Source organism: Acanthochromis polyacanthus, chromosome 16 (genome assembly GCF_021347895.1).
Source record: "Acanthochromis polyacanthus isolate Apoly-LR-REF ecotype Palm Island chromosome 16, KAUST_Apoly_ChrSc, whole genome shotgun sequence".
NCBI lineage: Eukaryota > Metazoa > Chordata > Actinopteri > Pomacentridae > Acanthochromis > Acanthochromis polyacanthus.
This window is the reverse complement of record NC_067128.1, coordinates 10,415,206-10,433,245: the sequence shown is the minus strand read 5'-3', so window position 1 is coordinate 10,433,245 and position 18,040 is coordinate 10,415,206. Positions and strand designations below refer to the sequence as shown.

General features: G+C 39.3%; 3 protein-coding genes across 3 annotated transcripts; 1 reads left to right on the top strand and 2 right to left on the bottom strand.

The window, feature by feature from the left end:
- Positions 1 to 119: 119 nt before the first annotated feature.
- msgn1 (mesogenin 1) lies at positions 120 to 545 on the bottom strand. The gene has a single exon (XM_022188683.2). The coding sequence runs from the start codon at positions 543 to 545 to the stop codon at positions 120 to 122; it is 426 nt and encodes a 141-aa protein (XP_022044375.2).
- Positions 546 to 3,273: 2,728 nt separating this feature from the next.
- LOC110964204 (GEN1 Holliday junction 5' flap endonuclease) lies at positions 3,274 to 9,927 on the bottom strand. Its single transcript, XM_022212856.2, has 13 exons — positions 9,420 to 9,927; positions 9,114 to 9,315; positions 8,669 to 8,845; positions 7,332 to 7,442; positions 7,179 to 7,252; positions 7,001 to 7,086; positions 6,629 to 6,779; positions 6,181 to 6,217; positions 6,015 to 6,095; positions 5,808 to 5,938; positions 5,637 to 5,698; positions 4,281 to 4,430; positions 3,274 to 3,459 (listed from the first exon to the last, which is right to left on the bottom strand). The coding sequence occupies exons 1-13, from the start codon at positions 9,578 to 9,580 to the stop codon at positions 3,386 to 3,388; spliced, it is 1,497 nt and encodes a 498-aa protein (XP_022068548.2). The 5' UTR covers positions 9,581 to 9,927; the 3' UTR covers positions 3,274 to 3,385.
- A 24-nt stretch (positions 9,928 to 9,951) lies between these two features.
- Positions 9,952 to 14,806, top strand: ppil6 (peptidylprolyl isomerase (cyclophilin)-like 6). The gene is made up of 8 exons (XM_051936671.1): positions 9,952 to 10,095; positions 10,173 to 10,268; positions 12,398 to 12,586; positions 13,399 to 13,461; positions 13,632 to 13,779; positions 14,187 to 14,246; positions 14,353 to 14,488; positions 14,611 to 14,806. Exons 1-8 carry the CDS (start codon positions 10,018 to 10,020, stop codon positions 14,720 to 14,722), a joined length of 882 nt encoding a protein of 293 aa, XP_051792631.1. The 5' UTR covers positions 9,952 to 10,017; the 3' UTR covers positions 14,723 to 14,806.
- The last annotated feature ends 3,234 nt before the right edge of the window (positions 14,807 to 18,040 follow it).

Here is an 18,040-nt window from a genome sequence, read left to right as displayed (position 1 = left end):
AAAACAGAAAGAAAAATGTCAAATGAAACTGTATGGTGGAGTTTTAAAGTTGCTACGTTTGTCATCAGAGTCCGGATGAGAGTAAACCGTGTGCGTAAAAGCTGTCCATTGTGAATCCATTATGCGCGGCTCAGGATGTCCGAGAGCTTGTTGATGTATTCAATGGTGTATTTGAGCGTTTGTATCTTGGTCAGGGGCTGGCCTGTCTTGCTGTAGTCTGGCGGCAGGTAGTCACGGAGCTGGTGCAGAGCCTTCGCAAGGCTCCTCATCCGCATCTTCTCCCTCTCGCTGGCCTTCATGCGTCTTTTGGTGGACATTTTTGTCTTGCTTTGTTTTTGCGCCGCCGGAGTCACTTTGCGCCCCCTGAAGCCAAAATCTTGGATCTCTTGGTTGTCGCTGGAGTAGCACATCTCTGGCGAGGAGCACATGGAGTCCATGGCAGACTCCGGTGAGGAGGACTGAAGTGACTCCAGATTTTCTCCAAAAGCGCTCTCATGGCTCTTCCACTCGGACAGTAATTTGGCTGTAACATCCTCCAGATCCATGTTAGAAATCCAGACGGCCACGCAACGAGGATGACATTCACGGTGAATGACAGGCGGATCGTGTGAAAGTGATTTTGGCCAAAGCGTTTTTATATAGAAGGAGATCTCCGGAGGTTTATGGGTTCACAGCTCAGGCAAAAAAAAAAAAAAAAAAATAGTTCAAAGAAATCCGCAAGTGCCAAAATGCGACCCTCCAAGAAGGAGCTCGTTCGTTATCACTTGGGTGTGAATAAGGTTAAATAGACGGATAATGTGACAGAAAGACAAATAATTAGATTCCTTTTGTGGGAAATTACTCCTATAGTCTGCATGAGGACAATTGTCAGTTTGATGTGATCTGTCTAATGAAGCAATGGGAGGATGCTGTTTCACCTGACATCCTCACACCTCTCTGGCAAGTCAGGCCTGCGTGTGTCTTCAGACTGGAAGCTAAATAGCCAGAATAAAGACCATAGACCAGAGTTATTACTGACTTTTAAAAAAATAGATCCTTAGAGCCAGATTTTCTTAAAGATATACATTTTATCTGGGCAAGGAAATGCAGAATCTTCCCTTTTCCTGTCAGGAAATGGGAAAATTATTTGATATATCTGTCCTTACTTGACTTAAAATCTTGTTTTCATTTAACTGTGTGTAAATGGCACCTGAAGCAATTCTTCTCCAGTGCAATTTAACCTGTTGGAGTTTCACATCAAAGTTTCAAGAAATTTACTCAACACATTTGACAAGTTGAACTGGAAAAGAAGCTGCATCATCCTGACAATCTGCTATGTTGTTCTATGTATATCAGCTCTTATTCTAATAAAAATAAGATTAAAGAGCCAGTGCTGTAGGACTCGGTTGTTATTTGGGCAGAGGATGCAGCTGTCACCAAGCTCCTGCCAGACCTTTCATGTCTGAAAAGGTGTGAGGCCTCACTCATGATCAAGGGGACCAACACTGGTGGGCTATAAAACCAATGGCTCAGCGTCCTCTGTCCCCGTCAGCTGCAGCGCCTTCTCCCTTTAGCTCTGTGAAGTTACATTTAGCTTGTCATGGAGCACTGGGACAAAACAAGCACACGTGATGCCATCAGTGGGTTTTTATATAGTCACACTGTGCTAATACACAAAAAAGGAGAAAGACAGATAAATAAGCCGTTCATCAGAAAAACTTCAAGGTCAAGGTTCAATAAATAGGTTCTCTGGAGCTTTCAAACTTTGTTGCATTAATAATTATCATTTAATACTTAAAACTGTACACAATTTCCTTCTCTATTTTACATAATCAGTTCCCTTTATGATCACAGTATAACATTATGGCAAGATTCAGATTTTTTAAGTATTTGGTGTATGAAATATTTAAAAAAAAAGAAAAGAAAGAAAATCCATCAGATTCCTGCCTGTCTGATCAACAGTCCAGAATCACACATTAAAGTTGGAAGCATCAAAAATCTGGCATCTGTGCTTGAAAAATGACTTAATTTATGACTTGACTATCAACAGTGTGCTGCAGCTCCTTTGGGAAAAAAAAACTTACAGAGCAGAATTTGAACGAATGCTTGTGCTGATGTAGAAAACGGATTGCATGTCCTTATTCTGCATCCTGCTGCTCACTTCAGGAATTTCAGCCTCAGTCTCTCAGCCAGTGGCAGCGGACTCTCACTGCAGATCACTGAATCGTCACTATCTGATACAGAGATAGGTGATGCTGGAGCCTGAAGTAAAACATCATCACCCTCCACACTAACAGGTGGGACATCCTGGCATCTACTTTTAGCTGCTACAGGTGTGCCGTTTTCAGTATCGACCCTGTGGCTTTGAGATGCTACCTGATGACCGTGAGCAGCTTTTGCAGCCGGCTTGTTCATTTTAGGGATAAAAACTGGTTTCAGGGGCAAGTCTGAATTAAAGCTGCTCTTGATCTTGTTTTTGGACTTTGTGTTTGTGTGGCTTTGAGGTCCGGACTGCTGGTTTTCTACGTCGCTGTCCTCGCTGGATGAACAGACGCTCATACAAACACTCCTCTTGGTGGTCTGAGGAACAGTCGTGTCCGTCTTGGCACTTTGACCCGGGTCAGAGTGGCACCTCTGTGGTGGGACAGTGGATGATGAAACAGCTGTCCTGACAAATTTAAATTTCTGAGGCGGCTTTTTGGAGCCATTGGATGTTTCTTTTGTCTTATTTTGAGCTTGTACTCCAGGCTTTAGCTGCTCTTTTGAACTCTGAGTTTTGTATGTGAGTGGTTCATTTTTGTGAACAGCAGTTTCTTTCCCTGACAACTTAGTGTCTTTGTGACCTTTACTGAAGACCTGTCCATCAGGCTTTAACTTGGAACCGTGTTCAATAGCAGGTAACACATAGTTTAGCTGTTTTGATACCACATCATTGTATACCTGCACCTGATTCATAGATTTGGCCGTATTCCTCATGAGCAGCCTGTCCCTTAGAGGGCACTCGGTGTAACACAGATCGGCCTGTTTGACATCACTCGAGATGTGCTTTGTGTCTTCACCCTCTGTTTTCCTGACATGACTGTCTGTGGTTTTATTTAACTGGGGCTGTGTGGTGTGGTTTGCAGCCGCTTGTGGAGTTGGAGAGGATGTGAAGGACAGAGCTTCCCAGTCGATATCACTCAGGTGGAGAGCATCGATAACAGCAGAGACAGAAGGTGAAGCAGCAGCCTCTGACTCAGCATGAGATGGAGGAGCTTTGGGGTGGTCATGCAGGCTGCAGCCGTCTTCTTTTCCTTTCGATGCTGCTTCTGGCTCACCGGAGTGTCCAAAATGATTACTTCTGGTTCGTCTGTGTTTGAAATGGTAGGAAGTAGTGTTTCTGGTTGAACTGAAACACTCTTAAGGGTCATCTGAGCCAAGAGATCTGAAATACCATCGGAAACTTCTGATGGCTTCTCCTTTTACTTTTTGGTTTCCTCTCTGTAAAGGAAATTGAAACAGTGTTAGAAGACTGTCACCATGCACCATGAAGAGCATTCTCTGCTTTTTGCACTGCATCATGCAACTATCATTTGCACAACTGTGTTTATACATTCCTTTCTAGCTGTACATTTCTGTATATATTGTGTTACATTTAAATTTAATCACTATTTTTCCTCCCTGTTCTTCTTTCTATAGTTTCTTTATTTTGCATTATTCTCTTCCATATTCCTATGGTGACACCAACAGCAGAAACCAGATTTCTTGTATGTTGTATACATACTGGCCATTAAAGCCGATTCTGACTCCAGACATGATCTGAATGAGCCAACAGCCAATCTCAACACATTCACTATGGTATTTGTCAATTGCAGAGCTTTTTCCATCCCTAGTTGTCCTTCATATGAGGAGGTGAATGTCTACAGCGTTGAAAATCAGCGGGAGAGGAGCTCAACTTGCATAAAGTGACAGTGAAGCCTGTGAGACAGACACCTCTGAGCTGCATCAAAGCCTTTGGTGTGAACTGGCCGAGCTGCCAAACTCTACATTTTCAGGTGTCAGAGCTGCTGTAATAGACAGCCTTGAAAAACAAGTCAAAGCTCCAGGTGCCTTTGATCAGGACGACCTTCTCAGCACAGCATGGGACGCTTTAGAGCTCGTGAAATGAGTAAAGAAGCTTTAATTGTGAAAAAAATTGCTATATTTGCCGTCATTTGTAGTTAATTGTACATATATCTTTACAGACAAATGTTATATTGCATTGAATATATGTTTCTGAATTAATAGGCATTTAAAATGTATATTAGAAATGGTTGTCTTACTCTTGGTTTTGTTCTCCTCAGCCAGAGCTTTGTTTCTCAGGTAGCTCTCCACCACCTCTGGGTAGGCCACACGAAACAGAGATTCTTCCTCCACTGTCCTCACCTCATGTTGATCCTCTGCAGGTCGATCCTCAGGAAACACATAATGCTCTGCAGAAAAAGCATCAAGGTCGGGCCTCAATAAGCCTGGCATTTACCTCACAGACACAGAAAATGCAGTCCACTCCTCCACCTTTACAATGGAGCTGCAATTACGTTTTTTTTTTTGTACTCTAGAAAACATTTTAAGAAAAAGTTCCTAGAACATGAAACTACATGGTCAAACCATCCAAAGCCTTGTTGTCATCTGACCAACAATCCAAACCTCCTAAATACTGACTTTACTAGAATGTTAAAACACTTCTACAAATTCTTAGATCTATGGACTTGCAACTATCAGATTTTGAAATTTGTGCTTGAAAAATAACCTGAATGATTATCAGAATATCAAAGCAATCACCCATTCATTTTCCATTGATCAACTAACATATTACAGCTGTAGGTTCTGTACCGGAGGATTTGCTGATGATATTAACATAATCAGAGAAGAATTTAAATAAAGTAAATACATTTTTACACAAAATTCAAATACTTTATCCCTTTAAAACATAAATGCAATCATACATTTTCTAGATAATTACATGTTGATTTGTGCAGGACACTGGTGTGATAATGTACTTCCAGAATTTACATGCAAAATTAAACTTCATTGTTTCAATTCTGCAATCAAGACAGGATGATCAGGTTATTTAACCAAGTAACTACATTTTACAGGCCCTCCTTAAACTGCAAGGGACTGTTAATACTGTTTACTAGTGTTTCTGTTTAATAGTGTTTCTAATCAGTGACTTCTGGAGATGATGCTTTTGAATCTTCAGTGATTTAACTTATGTTTCTAGCCATGATATAATAATTTAACTGTACAAAAATATTTGTTTTTGTGGCCCAATAAATGAGGAAACACAGTCTAAGTTAGTTGATTAAGACTTCCTCAGGCCAGCCACGTCAGACGGGCTTGTTAGTGATGTGGACTTTGATACGACAGATTTCCCAGGTCGGGGAGGAAGCCAGTTTAGCACCTAGAGGCTGCTGTGACTGATCTGTCACCTCTGAACCCCACCTCACAGCCCGTCACTAATAGACAACCAGGTGACAAGCACCCTACACCCCAACCTCCACTTAGCGCAGCAGTCCTGTCAGTCAACTTAGGATTGCATTTTTGAAAATATCCCTTTTTTCCCCTTCATCTTAAAATGTGAACCCATGAAGAGGACGTGAAAACGGAGACATTCGGATTACATGATGATTTAAACTGACCTGGCGAGCTCCAGATGACTTCAAAGCAAGCAACGGCATTCCTCACCCTTGGTTTTAAAATTCTTTAATGGAAAGAAAAAAGGTTTGATGTTATGTGTGTAATGAAAGTCCCTTTATAACAACAATATCCTCACAGTGACATATATACAGTATTTTTTGCTTTAGGAGTACCGAATAGGCTTGATTTGTGCGGTCATATCTCTTCCATATTTTCTGTTCATCAACGCTGCGTAGGTCATCAAGACTAAAACCTTTTCGCTGGTGTAATGCTTTGGCCACTCCATCTTGTCATAGGCAAATTTCTAGAGAACAACAAATGTTTACATGCAGTTCATGGAGCAGGCATTTAAATAAACAAATCATCTATTAACCGATTACCTGCATCAACAGCATGTTTGGCTGTCTCCTCTTGAAGTGTGACACAGGCTTATCCTTGGAAACCAGGAACTCACTAATGATCTGTAAGATCAAGTTTAAATATCAAAAAATAACTCAGATGATTATATTTGTGATTTTTAAAAAAAGTAGATCAAAATAACTGTACCTCTGTAAAAGGGAACTGTTGACTTGCCAGAGTTTTCCTAAAAAAAAGAGATGTAACACTTGTAATTAAATGCCTGTTAGGAGTTTCTAGAGCCCTTGTTGACATCTGGAATTAGCTTTCCAACCAACATTCAAAAACTCAGAGATATTATCATGGAAGACCTAAAAAATGGAAAAAAAAGAAAGTATTTGAGTATCTGGAACCAATTGTGTGTTTTTTTTGTTCTTATAATCAATAAAGTAATGATTCCTCTAACCATTTTAGTGCTTATGAATCATTATCAGTGACATCACTTCCTCAAACTGACTCACCAGAATACCTAATAGACTTATTAACATGTTGATAAGCTAACTTCAGTTTCTCCTTTTACAGTCCAGTCTTTCTGATTTTCATTTTCTGCATTTATGTGACAAAGTTAAGCTGCAGATATTTCCTGAGAGGTGCGTACTTTCTGATGTTTGCCTCAAAAGACAAGGCCTGGCGGTTCTGCTCCCAGCGGTGCCAGTCACAGGGACACTGGTAGTCAAAGTCCTGAGGCTGACAGAATCGCTGGCTGTTGCAAAGAGAACAGCCGCCACGCTCATGTGCCTTCGCTGAGCCTGAAAGCAAAAGATGACAAATCAGAGGAAATATTTGAGAATGCACATGACCAAACATGGTTGTCAGATGCATGTCGACTCTAAAAAAATCTCTCACATATGTCTATGTTTTAACAAGACAGATTAAAATGGCCATGTGTGAGACATGTCACCCCCCTCTTTGCTTTTCACCTCTCAACGGGAACACGGGGTCACAGTTTAAAGTTCAAAGCAGCACTCACCAGGATGACGACATAAGTTGCAGTGAGGAACCTTCTTCACAACTCCATCAGACACGCATAGATTTTCCTCCCTCCACTGGATGAACCTGTGGCCATTCAAGAACGATTGCATAACCTTAAATACAGTCTACACAAAGTAAAGGAAAAAAATAAAAAACAGTTATTGGCATTTTTGTACCTCTGCAGAAGTGTTTGTCCTCTCAGTGTCTGGATGAGCTTCAGGGCCTGCTCTCTGCCAACACCTGGTATGCCCTTATGGAAACATTAAAATGCACAGTTAACATATCAGTGATCTTGATGTGGCAAATTTCAGATAAAGCTGTCTTCCTACCTTAGGAATATAATCACAGCCAAGGAGAATGCCCAGACCAACAAGGTTCTCTCTGGACAGATGTAACTCTGTTTGCACTCGAGAAGTCTGGTAACAGTCGACCTGAGGGTCCTGGAGGAAAAAGACAGAAACAAAACTAAGCAAGTGATTGTTTTTTTTTAACATTCAAATGAAATAGCCTTCCGATTAGTGGTTCAAACTACAGACTCAGGATTGCAGTTGCATTTTCAGTGTGGATTCATCCAAGTACTACTTTAATGATATAGTCTACTAATTGGCAAAATATTTGACAGAGTAGCAAGTAATTGCATCATATAATCCGAAAGAGTTACACTTGTAGAAGAAGAAAAATAATGAAATATTTCCATTGGTTGCAATCAGCAAATCATTTGCATTTTTACGTAATTCAATAACTAAATATAGATCATCAAAATTCAGACACATTTAATTTATCAGCTGATTATTTAAACAGCAATTTTGCCATCGAATAATAAACAGATTAGTATTTTGTATTCAAATAGATGAATTGAACCAAAGAGCAAATTCTTATGTCATTGGGGAAATGTCCTTTAAAGATTTGTTTTGAATAATTTTAGGTCATATACTTTTTCCATAAGTGGTTCAAATACCTGGTTAGAATTTCTAAAATGAAGTATATGCCTGCTTCTTCATTAAAAAAATAAAGTCAAGTCATGAATAACAATCCGCCACAATATTGAAATAACTTGCCAAACTTTTTTAGGTCCTTCTGGTTCTGTAAAAACAGATTGGAACTTTCAGGGCAAGAACATGGGACCTCTGGGGGTGTTCTGTGCACCAGGATGGTATATTGGGATCTGGAGAGTTTGGACGCAAAGCTAACAACTCAAGGTATAACAGCAGAACAATGGGTTAACTAAACACTCAACAACATCATCATTGGTGCCTGAAGTGCAAGAATGAGCGGAAAATAAAGTGTAATGAACAAAGTGCAGACAGGGGAAACAACAAACCATATGCCCAGGGAGAGAGCATGTGAGAAACTGAATCTGCCAGTTCATATAACTGAGCAGCAGCAAGGCCAGATGTTTACAACATAATGGTGCTCTTCATGCTTCACTCCTAAATAAAGACAAAACCACCCACATAAGACAGTCCTAAAAAGGAGTCAGGACAGCTGTCAAACACTGGAAATTAACAAGGAATTAGTTTTACCTCTGGAGAATCAATAATCACAAGCATAAAATTCAATTCCCAGAGGAGGAACTAAATAAGCCTTTTCAATAAACTATTAAACACACCCACGTCCAGAGATTTGGGTTAAACTACCCCCAGATATTAAGGTAAGAAAAACATACTTTGCTGTTCATATTGAAGTTCCTGTACACGGTCCTGGCCCCGTACAAGAAGGCGTCTCCATCATTGGTGATGCAGCCGTCCACCACACCCTGTGAATCCAGGTACGCACACATGGCCTCGGCCTCCCCAGCAGCTGTCACCCACGGTACACCCAGGTAGTCTAACATCTCTGCACACTGGAGAGGGGAAAGACAGGTTGGGAATGACACTGACATTTCATAACATTCTGACAGCAGTTTTCGCAGTGTGTTAGGGTGCATTGGCTTGCAATGCTTGGGTGGGTGGTACATGTCAAACATCCACATGAATGTCAGGACTCGAGGTTTCCCAGCAGAACATTGCATTATGGCAAGATGATTCACTTCACCTGTCAGTGGTCATAATGTTGTGGCTGATCTGTGTATTTTTACAGTCTGTAAAGGGGAGTAAGACCGACCAACCAACCTCTCGAAGAACAGCTTTAAAGCGCCCTCTGCTGGTGTTTGTTGGCTTCGACTTCGGAGCAGAAGCGTTTTTGAATCCTCCGTATCTGGTTTCTGTCCTCTTGCTCATGGTTTCTGCTTTAAGTTTGGGAGCTTCTCCTTCCACGACAAAGACGAGCTTCGCCCCCATCAGTGTGAGGGACGACACCCGGAAAAACAGATTCCTGGGCACAAAATGGCACCATATTGGAGTTACTGACCACAAGCTAATGTACAGGAACACAATTTTTAAAATTAATTGTAAAGAAGATTAATTTGTGAGTGTTACCTCAGATGCGGCTTCATAACTCTCCCCATCATCGCTTGGACGTGTTGAGCCTCGCAAACCCACAAACTCAAGTCAACTGCCAGCGTCTTTCCGCTCAAACTGTACAGTGGCACCGACTCACGAACCGGCTCGACGATGGACCACAAGTCGTGAACCCCCATAATCACAACAAAAGTTATTCGAACTAAATAAACGCGAAAAAATGTATAAAATGCGGTAACACTTAAACAACACAAAACACGACAACGAGTCGGAATTTTCAAACAGTGGCGCCGTTAGGCCGCGTTCCAATTCGTTCAGCGTCTCCTTACTACACTACCTTGTTGCTGCATTATTCATCTCAACGTCAAAAATAAATTAAATCTGGTATTTAAATTTAATTTATGTAGTGAATAACACCTTTATTCGGTAACTATAGTGGTTTTAAATGTTTTAGAAAAATGTACATTTTTAAAAACATGGTGGAAAGAAAAGGGCCGCTCGAACGAACTGGATCGCAGCCCGACATTTTAAGTCACGTCATATTCAAGCGCCTTCAATTCCTTGTTGCTATGGATACGAGACTGGCGATTTTCTTCTAGTATTTTTCTCTTCAGTCATGAACTCCAAAATACACCTAGAAATTGTTGGCTTAATTAAAGACAGCAATTTCCATGTTGCCAAAAGTATTGCCAAGGTAATCCTTTCAGTTTTGTTTCACAACAGCTCTCATTTATTTTCACCTTAACAACATTTGTATCTGTTCACGTACAGGGACTGAAACAGCAGTTTCCCGAGGCTTTTCTGGAACCCAAAATTCAACCACTTCTTGAATTCGACTGGCACGCATATCTGTGTAACAAGAAAAGGGTAGGCCATCTTGTTTACAAATACCAAAACTGTAGTCCATTCAGGGATGCAGAGGTGGGCTGCGCAGTGTTTTTCAGCTTTTCTTCATCTGTGCTAAATCAAATCAAATCAAATCAAGATTTATTGTCATTTTGCTGTACATACAACAGTAATACAGGCAAGATGAGAGAGCGTTTCTCCAGGATCCAATAACTTAAAGCTATTAAGTTAAGATATCAACACTCATGCAGTCACACTCCCAACATACACATACACACCTCCCTAAGACGTCCTTTTTACAAAATTGGCTGTATTTACAAATTGACAGTTGTGTTTTTAAAGAAGAAGAAGGTAAATTGTCAGGTATTGTTATATATTGTTATATATAATAGAAAAAATGTTTAAATATTTCACTGAAGTGAAAGATGAAAATGTTTTGAAAGGGAATTGACACCTTAACAGTTGCTGGGGGTTTTTTGCAATTAAATTTTCTTCTTTTGACATAAACAAGTGACATGTCCAAAACTATTCATATCCTTTCTCAGTAATTAATGACAATTCCTTTGTTTGCCACTCCAGTAATCAAATGTTTTTTATAATTTTGAAAAAAAATAAAATAAATGTCTCCACTGGGATTTATAACCACTCATCTTTTGCACTGATCTCCAGTTCTGTGAGGTTAGGCTCCTTGCCATTACTCTGATCTTCAGTTTCCTCCACAGATTCTTAATGGGATTTAGGTGTATTTCTGTTATGAATTTATTGAAATCATTGTGTTGTTTTAGGGTCCAGTGCTGCCCAAGAATGCCACATTTGTTCTCTAGAATGTTAATATAGCTCTGTTTTTTCATGCTGCTGTTTACTTCAACAAGGTTTCCTGGTCCACTGACTTAAGCCACTTCACCCTATGCTATTTGACCACAGAACTGATGACCAGAATCCTTCTTCTTGACTTTGGGCAGCATTGAGCCCTCCAAACAAGACATGGTACTGAAACATACAACCAAAATGATGAAGAAATGCATAAAAGTAAAAAAAAAACAGCATTTTGTAATGCCTCAGCCTGCGTCCACACCTGAATCCCACTGAGCTTCAGTTGAGTTTTGCATGAGCCTGTCTTGTAGAAGTGGAGTCCTTCTTGGTCCTTGTCTTTGTCTGCCAAAGGATCTGCCTTAAACTGCTGGTACCAGAATTGCTCAGATTCATAAGGACGACCTTGGTGATCCTCAGATTTTTCTTGTTCTCTGCCATTCTTGCCTGTCCAGGAGTCACCTTTGTCCTCCTAACAAACCCTTTGAGATTTCTTACATTGTGAAACTCTTATTTTTTAATTATGTTTGGCACTGTGGCTGCTGAAAGCACTTGGATTCAGCTTTGCAGTCATTCCCTGTCTTGTTAGCAGCCACAGTGCACAGCCAGCTATTTATAGTGTTTTAGAATTCTCTAGAACTTAGGTGAAACTACCAGGATCGCATCGAATGGTATAAAAGCTGACACTTTCTCAGTTACTCTAACTAATTAGACCTCTGCTCAGCCTGAAGCTTGTCACAGCTGTACTGGGGGATACATGATGTCCTGTCTGAAATCTCTGTGTGGTAATAAGAGAAAAGAATGTAAGCTGTGCCACTAATGAATTCAACAAAACAAACAGGAAAATCGGATAGGTGTCAGCCACATGCTGTGTTTCCTTCCTGAGCAGAGACATCCAATCATGCAAAACACTTGTATGCACCTAAAATAAATAGTCACAGAATTTAAATGTTGTAACACATTAAATTGAGCTGAATTTGAATGATGAGTTGACTAAGCAATCTATACAATGCATTAGTTTTGTACAGTTTGCACATTTCTTTTGTATATTCTTAATTTGCAAAGTAAACAGTAGCTAAAGCTGTCAAACAAGCATAGCGGAATAGTAAGAGCAGCATTTTCTCTGAGGTATATTATAGTACACACTACACCTTCATAGATGACACCATCTAAAATGACTGATGATAATGCTGTTATAAATAATGGATGTAAATGCGTGAACTGCAGCAATTTGTGACGCTCTACGCCTACACAACGAGAGATGACTGTCGTTTGGCGTTTTTGGTTGTTCTAAAATGCTGAATCACAACACATTCATTGTTCCAAACTTGTGATTCAAGGAGCTGCGTGGTGAAGTGTGGCAGTACTCCAGCGGCCTGATGTGCTTTCTGAACGGCTTTCTCCTCGGCAACGAAAACGAACTTGCCAGCTGGGCTCAGAAGCAGTGGAGTTTCACTTTCACTCGACCGCAGTCTTTCTACATGGCTCTCACTGAGGACTTCTACACCAAACACTTCCAGAAAACTGGGGCAAGTCAACATCACAGTCATATAAAGAACTAATGTAGGTAAAAATATGGATACATGAAAGGCCAGTTTCCCTTCTGAGGTTGGTATCAGGAAGCTCTGCAGCTAATTTAATTACATTTTAATGAAATAATTGGCTTCTTGCATGCATCTTGTGACTTTTCAGGTCAGTGTATGTGAAGCTTTGTAAACCACTCGGCTTTTTAACCTGAATATGACTTTAACCCTCGTGTTGTCCTGTGGGTCAAAATTGACCCGTTTTAAAGTTTGAAAATGTGAAGAAAAAAATATTTTCACAGTGAAATTTCTGATGTTCACATTTTCAACATTTTTGGGAAATCTTTGAACATTTTTTGGTGGAAAAAAAGAAATGTTAAAAATATTTCTTTAAGAACATTCACAAACTCAACCAAAATCCAGCAAAATTCGCTGGATTTTGGTTGATTTTTTTGTGAAGGTTCTTAAAGAAAATATTAGAAGTTTTACTTATATATATGTGATCACTTTAGATATTTTTAGGCTTTTTTTGGAAGATTTTTACTGATTTTTTTGAAAATATTTACAAGAATTTTCTTGCCAAATTTAGGGATTTTTTTTAAATAAAACTTTTAAGGGAAATAATTTAAAGGAATTATTGGAATTTTCTTCCTGAAGGTTTTGCAAATTTTCAGAAATTTGGGGAATTTTTTTTGCAGAATTTTTTGATTTTTTTCAGATGAGGAAACAATATTTTTGGTGTCTATAAATGAGGACAACAGGATGGTTAACTTGAGACATTAAAATGAAAAATACATATATGTGTTCCTTTGTTTTAGCATCAGTTTGTCTTTATGGACATTGAGATAGCAGGAGAGGAAGCAGGGAGGTTATTGTTCGAGGTGAGGCAACGCTGACACATGGAGCACAGAATCTAAACTCATGTATTTAAACAATTCATCCTTTATAATTAATAGTGACCGAGCATTTGACATTGTTCAAATTATGAATGTAAGAAAACAGACAATCCCTACAGAACACTGTGATCTGAGCACATTGTCTCTCTTCTCAGCTGTTCTCAGATGTCTGTCCAAAGACTTCAAAGAACTTCGAGGCTTTGTGCACAGGGGAGCGAGGACTGTCGCAGGGCGGCTTCCCGCTCTGCTACAAGGGCTCTCTGTTTCATCAGGTTGTGCCCAACGGCTGGGTGCAAGGTGGAGGTATACTGTATGATCCAGCAAAGTCATAACAGAGTGTCTCATAAAAAAAAAAAAAAAAAAAAAATCAATATATGCACAATGGAAATACACAAAGAGGCTTTAAGTGCAGGGAATTTAATGATCTTTGATATATTTATCTCTGTGGCAAGTACATACTAGTTAAAGATGTAGATGATACATTATTGATTTGGACATGGTTATGATGATAACTTTATTTAATCTGGAAGTGGTTTCCCTGTTCTCTTTTAGCTAAATGAACCTCTAAATACATGGACTTAATAGCCACATGACTCAATGTTTTTTCATTTAGATCATAAAGAAAATATTGGGGGGTTAAAGTGTTAAATGTATCCCAAAATAATTTTTTTGTGCCATCACAGTTTTAATTTTCTACCTGGATTTTGCAGATATTTCTCCAGGGAGCAGAGGTGATGGAGGCGAGTCAATCTATGGACCAACCTTTGAAGGTACAGTTTCTCCAATGACAGTATACTGTTAAAGAAAACTGTATATTCGCAGATTTATCTGAGCTCACTCTGTATTTGTCTCACCATGTGTCGGTCCTCCTTTAAGATGAGAGTTTTGCTGTTTCCCACTCTAAGCGAGGTATTCTAGGAATGGCCAGTAAGGGTCCTCACAGCAATGGCTCACAGTTCTACATCACCCTGCAGCCAACGCCCTGGATGGACAAGACCTATGTAGCCTTTGGGTTTGTACCACCAAACTCACTTAAAAGACACCTTTTAAATTTACACATTCTGTCACTCTGTAATAAATCAGCTCTCCAGTGCAGTCTTTAAGACACCCGATGTCTTCTCTTCTGTTTTCAAGTCAAGTGGTTGAGGGTGTCGACGTCCTGAGAAGATTAGAAGAGGCCAAGACCTACAACAGAAGACCAAAGTATGAATGTAAAGTTACAGCCTGTGGAGTGTTTAAACAATAGCTCCTAAGCACTCTTTGTTGATGCCTTTTCAAATATGGTTTTTGATGTAGGAAAATAAACTTTAAATTCATGTATACTATGACACACATTTGGTGTTTTTTTTAAACAAAGCTTTCATATTTATTTGTAAATTGCTAATTCTGTTACAGGGATTACTGTTGATCTTTGCACAGATTTTTATAGTAGCTCAAAGGACTTCATTGTAATTAAATTTAATTGCCATTTTGCATATTATTAACAAAAAAAATCGTCCACATGCTGCAAACTGAGCACACAATCTAAATTAAGGTGGGAGTAAAAATTGTCGCCTTTGTTTATTTAGTCATTCAGTCTAATTGTTATGATTTTCTGGGAACAGATGCTGATTCAACATCAACAATAACAATTAAAATTTATTACAGAGAAGAAGAAAAAGAGATCAGGGCAAATACTGACACATTTTATGAGTCATGCTGTTTTAGCTATTGCAAATAGGATATGATATATAAATATATATATATATATATATAAATATGATTATCTAAGACTAATTAGAAGAAGGGCTGCACAGTGGAGTAGTGGTTGGCACTTTCTCCTTGCAGCAAGAAGATCCCCTGTTCAAATCCCGGGGTGGGCCTGGGATCTTTCTGCATGGAGTTTGCATGTTCTCCCTGTGCATGCGTGGGTTTTCTCCGGGTACTCCGGCTTCCTCCCACAGTCCAAAAATATGCTGAGGTTAATTGATCACTCTAAATTGCCCGTAGGTGTGAATGTGAGAGTGGCTGTTTGTCTGTATATGTAGCCCTGTGACAGACTGGCGACCTGTCCAGGGTGTCCCCTGCCTTCGCCCGAGTCAGCTGGGATAGGCTATAGCACCCCCGCGACCCTAATGAGGATAAAGCGATGTATAGAGAATGAATGGATGGATAATTAGAAGAATTTAAATGACTGTAATAAATCACTTGTCCAAATGGAGACAGTCTAATTTGAATATTTTGCAAAGTGTGTCAATAAAATACATCAGCTGTTAAACATATAGGTTATAAGATTATCACCCTGATCACTAGGATGACAGTTAAGCCACAAATGATTCACATCTGTGACAATTTTTGATTCATTCCTCTGCTGTGAAATAACATAAATAGGAGATAAATGATGGTGACACGTTGTCGAAGAGATGTTAATGATTAACTTGAACTATTTTACCAAAAAAAAAAGCCAAGACCAAAACTTTTTATTATCACTATCTCTCAGTAATCACTGGCAAAGGATTTATTTGCCACAAGAGCTACCAAATGGTTCTTATAATTTCTAACAAGCTTTTCACATGTCTCTACTGGGATTTCGTTCCACTAATGTCTATGATGTTCTCCAGGTGTTTGAGGCTGAAAGACTCTGTTTTCATCACTCTGGTCTTCAATTCCCTCCACAGATTCTTGATGGGATTTAGGTCTGGACTCTACATTGGTAGCTCCAAAATGTTGATTTTGTTTTCTTTAACCAATTTCTTCACCATGGTGATGGTGATCCCCAGATTCCTCTTAGCCTCTTCCTTTAACCCTCGTGTTGTCCTGAGGGTCAAATTGACCCATTTTAAAGTTTGAAAATGTGGGGGGAAAAAATCGATTTCTACAGTGAAACTCGTGATGTCCGCATTTTCAAAATTTTGAGGAAATTTTTGAACATTTTTTTTGTGGGAAAAAAAGAAGTATTAAAGAAATATTTCTTAAGAACAGTCACAAAAAATCAGCCAAAATGCAGCAAAATTTGTTGGTTTATGATTGACTTTGTTTTGTGAGTGCTCTTAAAGGAAATATTAGAAGTTATACTGATATATATTACATACGTATGTAATCACTTTCGATATTTCTCTGGGTTTTTTTGGAAGATGTTTACTCATTTTGAAAAAATATTTTGAAGAATTTTCTTGTCAAATTTGGGGGATTTTTTTTCAATAAAACTTTTAAGGGAACCTTTTAAGGAATTATTGGAATTTTCTTCCTGAAGGTTTTTGCAAATTTTCAGAAATTTGGGGAGTTTTTTTGATGAATTTTTGGATTTTTTCCAGACAGGTGCCCGTAAATTAAATTTTGGCTTCCAACCACGTTCACAGTTTGGAGCTCCTTGTAGTTTTTGGTGATGTCTTACGCCTTCCTCGCTGGCACATGAAAGCACTCAGATTTGGCTTTATGCAGTACTCTCAGTGACAATCCATAATAACAAGCTCACTGAGGTGCTTGATTTAAGGCAAAATTTGCAGTGGACAACTGACTGATCATTCACCTTCTAACCGTACCTGCTTAGAGGATCATAAATGACAGGAGCCAGCTGACATTAGGCTAGACAGGTCACCAGTTCATCATCATAGGACAAACATCACAGGGCTAAAACACAGAGAGACCGACAACCATAGCACACAAACTCACACCTATAGGCAGTGTCTTTGCACTTTGGACTCTGGGAGGAAGCCAGGACACAGGCACAGGGAAAACATGCTGACAGAAACATCCAGAAACATCCACAGTGAAAGATCTCAGATGACCTGCAAGTTCAGACTCAGAACCTTCAGAACATTATGCTGCCCACTACTGCATTCAGTCGATTCATTTCATCGATTCTGTGGTTGGATGAGGTGAAAGTGAAGATCACAGTGAAATGCGGTGGTGGGAATGTAATGCTTTTCTTTGTCAAAATAAACCAATGTGTCTGCAGAGCCATGAAAATGGATTCTGGAGGAAAATAGCATTCAGTCTGCAGAAAAAGTTCAATTTTCTTCTGACAATGATCTAAAGCAAACAGTCAAAGTGGTGAAGAAACAGGTAAAAGAAAACAATAACAACATTTTGGAGATTCCCCAGGTAGAACCCAGACATGAATCACACCAAAGATCTGTGGAGACTTGTGAAAATCAGAGTGACAGCAAGGAAACTTCCAGCTTCAAAGACTTGGAGAAAAATCAGAGAAAAGGAGTGGAACAAAATCCCAGTGGAGAAGTGCTTAAAGGTTGCTAGAAATGATAGGGAAACATTTCATTGCTGTGGTGCCAATCAAATCAAATAAAAAGCTGGCTATTGATCCCTGAGAAAAATTTTAGATGCTGCTTTTTTTTTTTGGTAATATGTAACCAACAACAGCAACAACATAAAAATAGTTCAAATCTATCATCAACATCTTCAAACACAGTGTCAAATTGTCATTTGCCCCTTAATTGTGTTATTTGTAGGCTTAATCTTGGTTTTTTCCCCCTTCTTCTCTTTATTAAATTTTAATTGAAAATGGATAAACACCAGCTTCCAGAAAATGACAACAACATATAATCAGTTTGTGTGTTCAGTTTGC

What these genes read in the sequence shown, in the direction of transcription:
- msgn1 (XM_022188683.2), bottom strand. Translation starts at nt 545, where the DNA reads ATGGATCTGGAGGATGTTACAGCCAAATTACTGTCCGAGTGGAAGAGC.
- LOC110964204 (XM_022212856.2), bottom strand. Translation starts at nt 9,580, where the DNA reads ATGGGGGTTCACGACTTGTGGTCCATCGTCGAGCCGGTTCGTGAGTCG. An exon ending in TTAAAGCTGTTCTTCGAGAG is followed by an intron (nt 8,846 to 9,113) that starts GTTGGTTGGTCG and finishes TCCCCTCTCCAG; the next exon opens with TGTGCAGAGATGTTAGACTA. An exon ending in AACAGTTCCCTTTTACAGAG is followed by an intron (nt 6,096 to 6,180) that starts GTACAGTTATTT and finishes TTGATCTTACAG; the next exon opens with ATCATTAGTGAGTTCCTGGT.
- ppil6 (XM_051936671.1), top strand. Translation starts at nt 10,018, where the DNA reads ATGAACTCCAAAATACACCTAGAAATTGTTGGCTTAATTAAAGACAGC. An exon ending in ATCTGTGTAACAAGAAAAGG is followed by an intron (nt 10,269 to 12,397) that starts GTAGGCCATCTT and finishes TTGTGATTCAAG; the next exon opens with GAGCTGCGTGGTGAAGTGTG. An exon ending in CAGGGAGGTTATTGTTCGAG is followed by an intron (nt 13,462 to 13,631) that starts GTGAGGCAACGC and finishes CTCTCTTCTCAG; the next exon opens with CTGTTCTCAGATGTCTGTCC.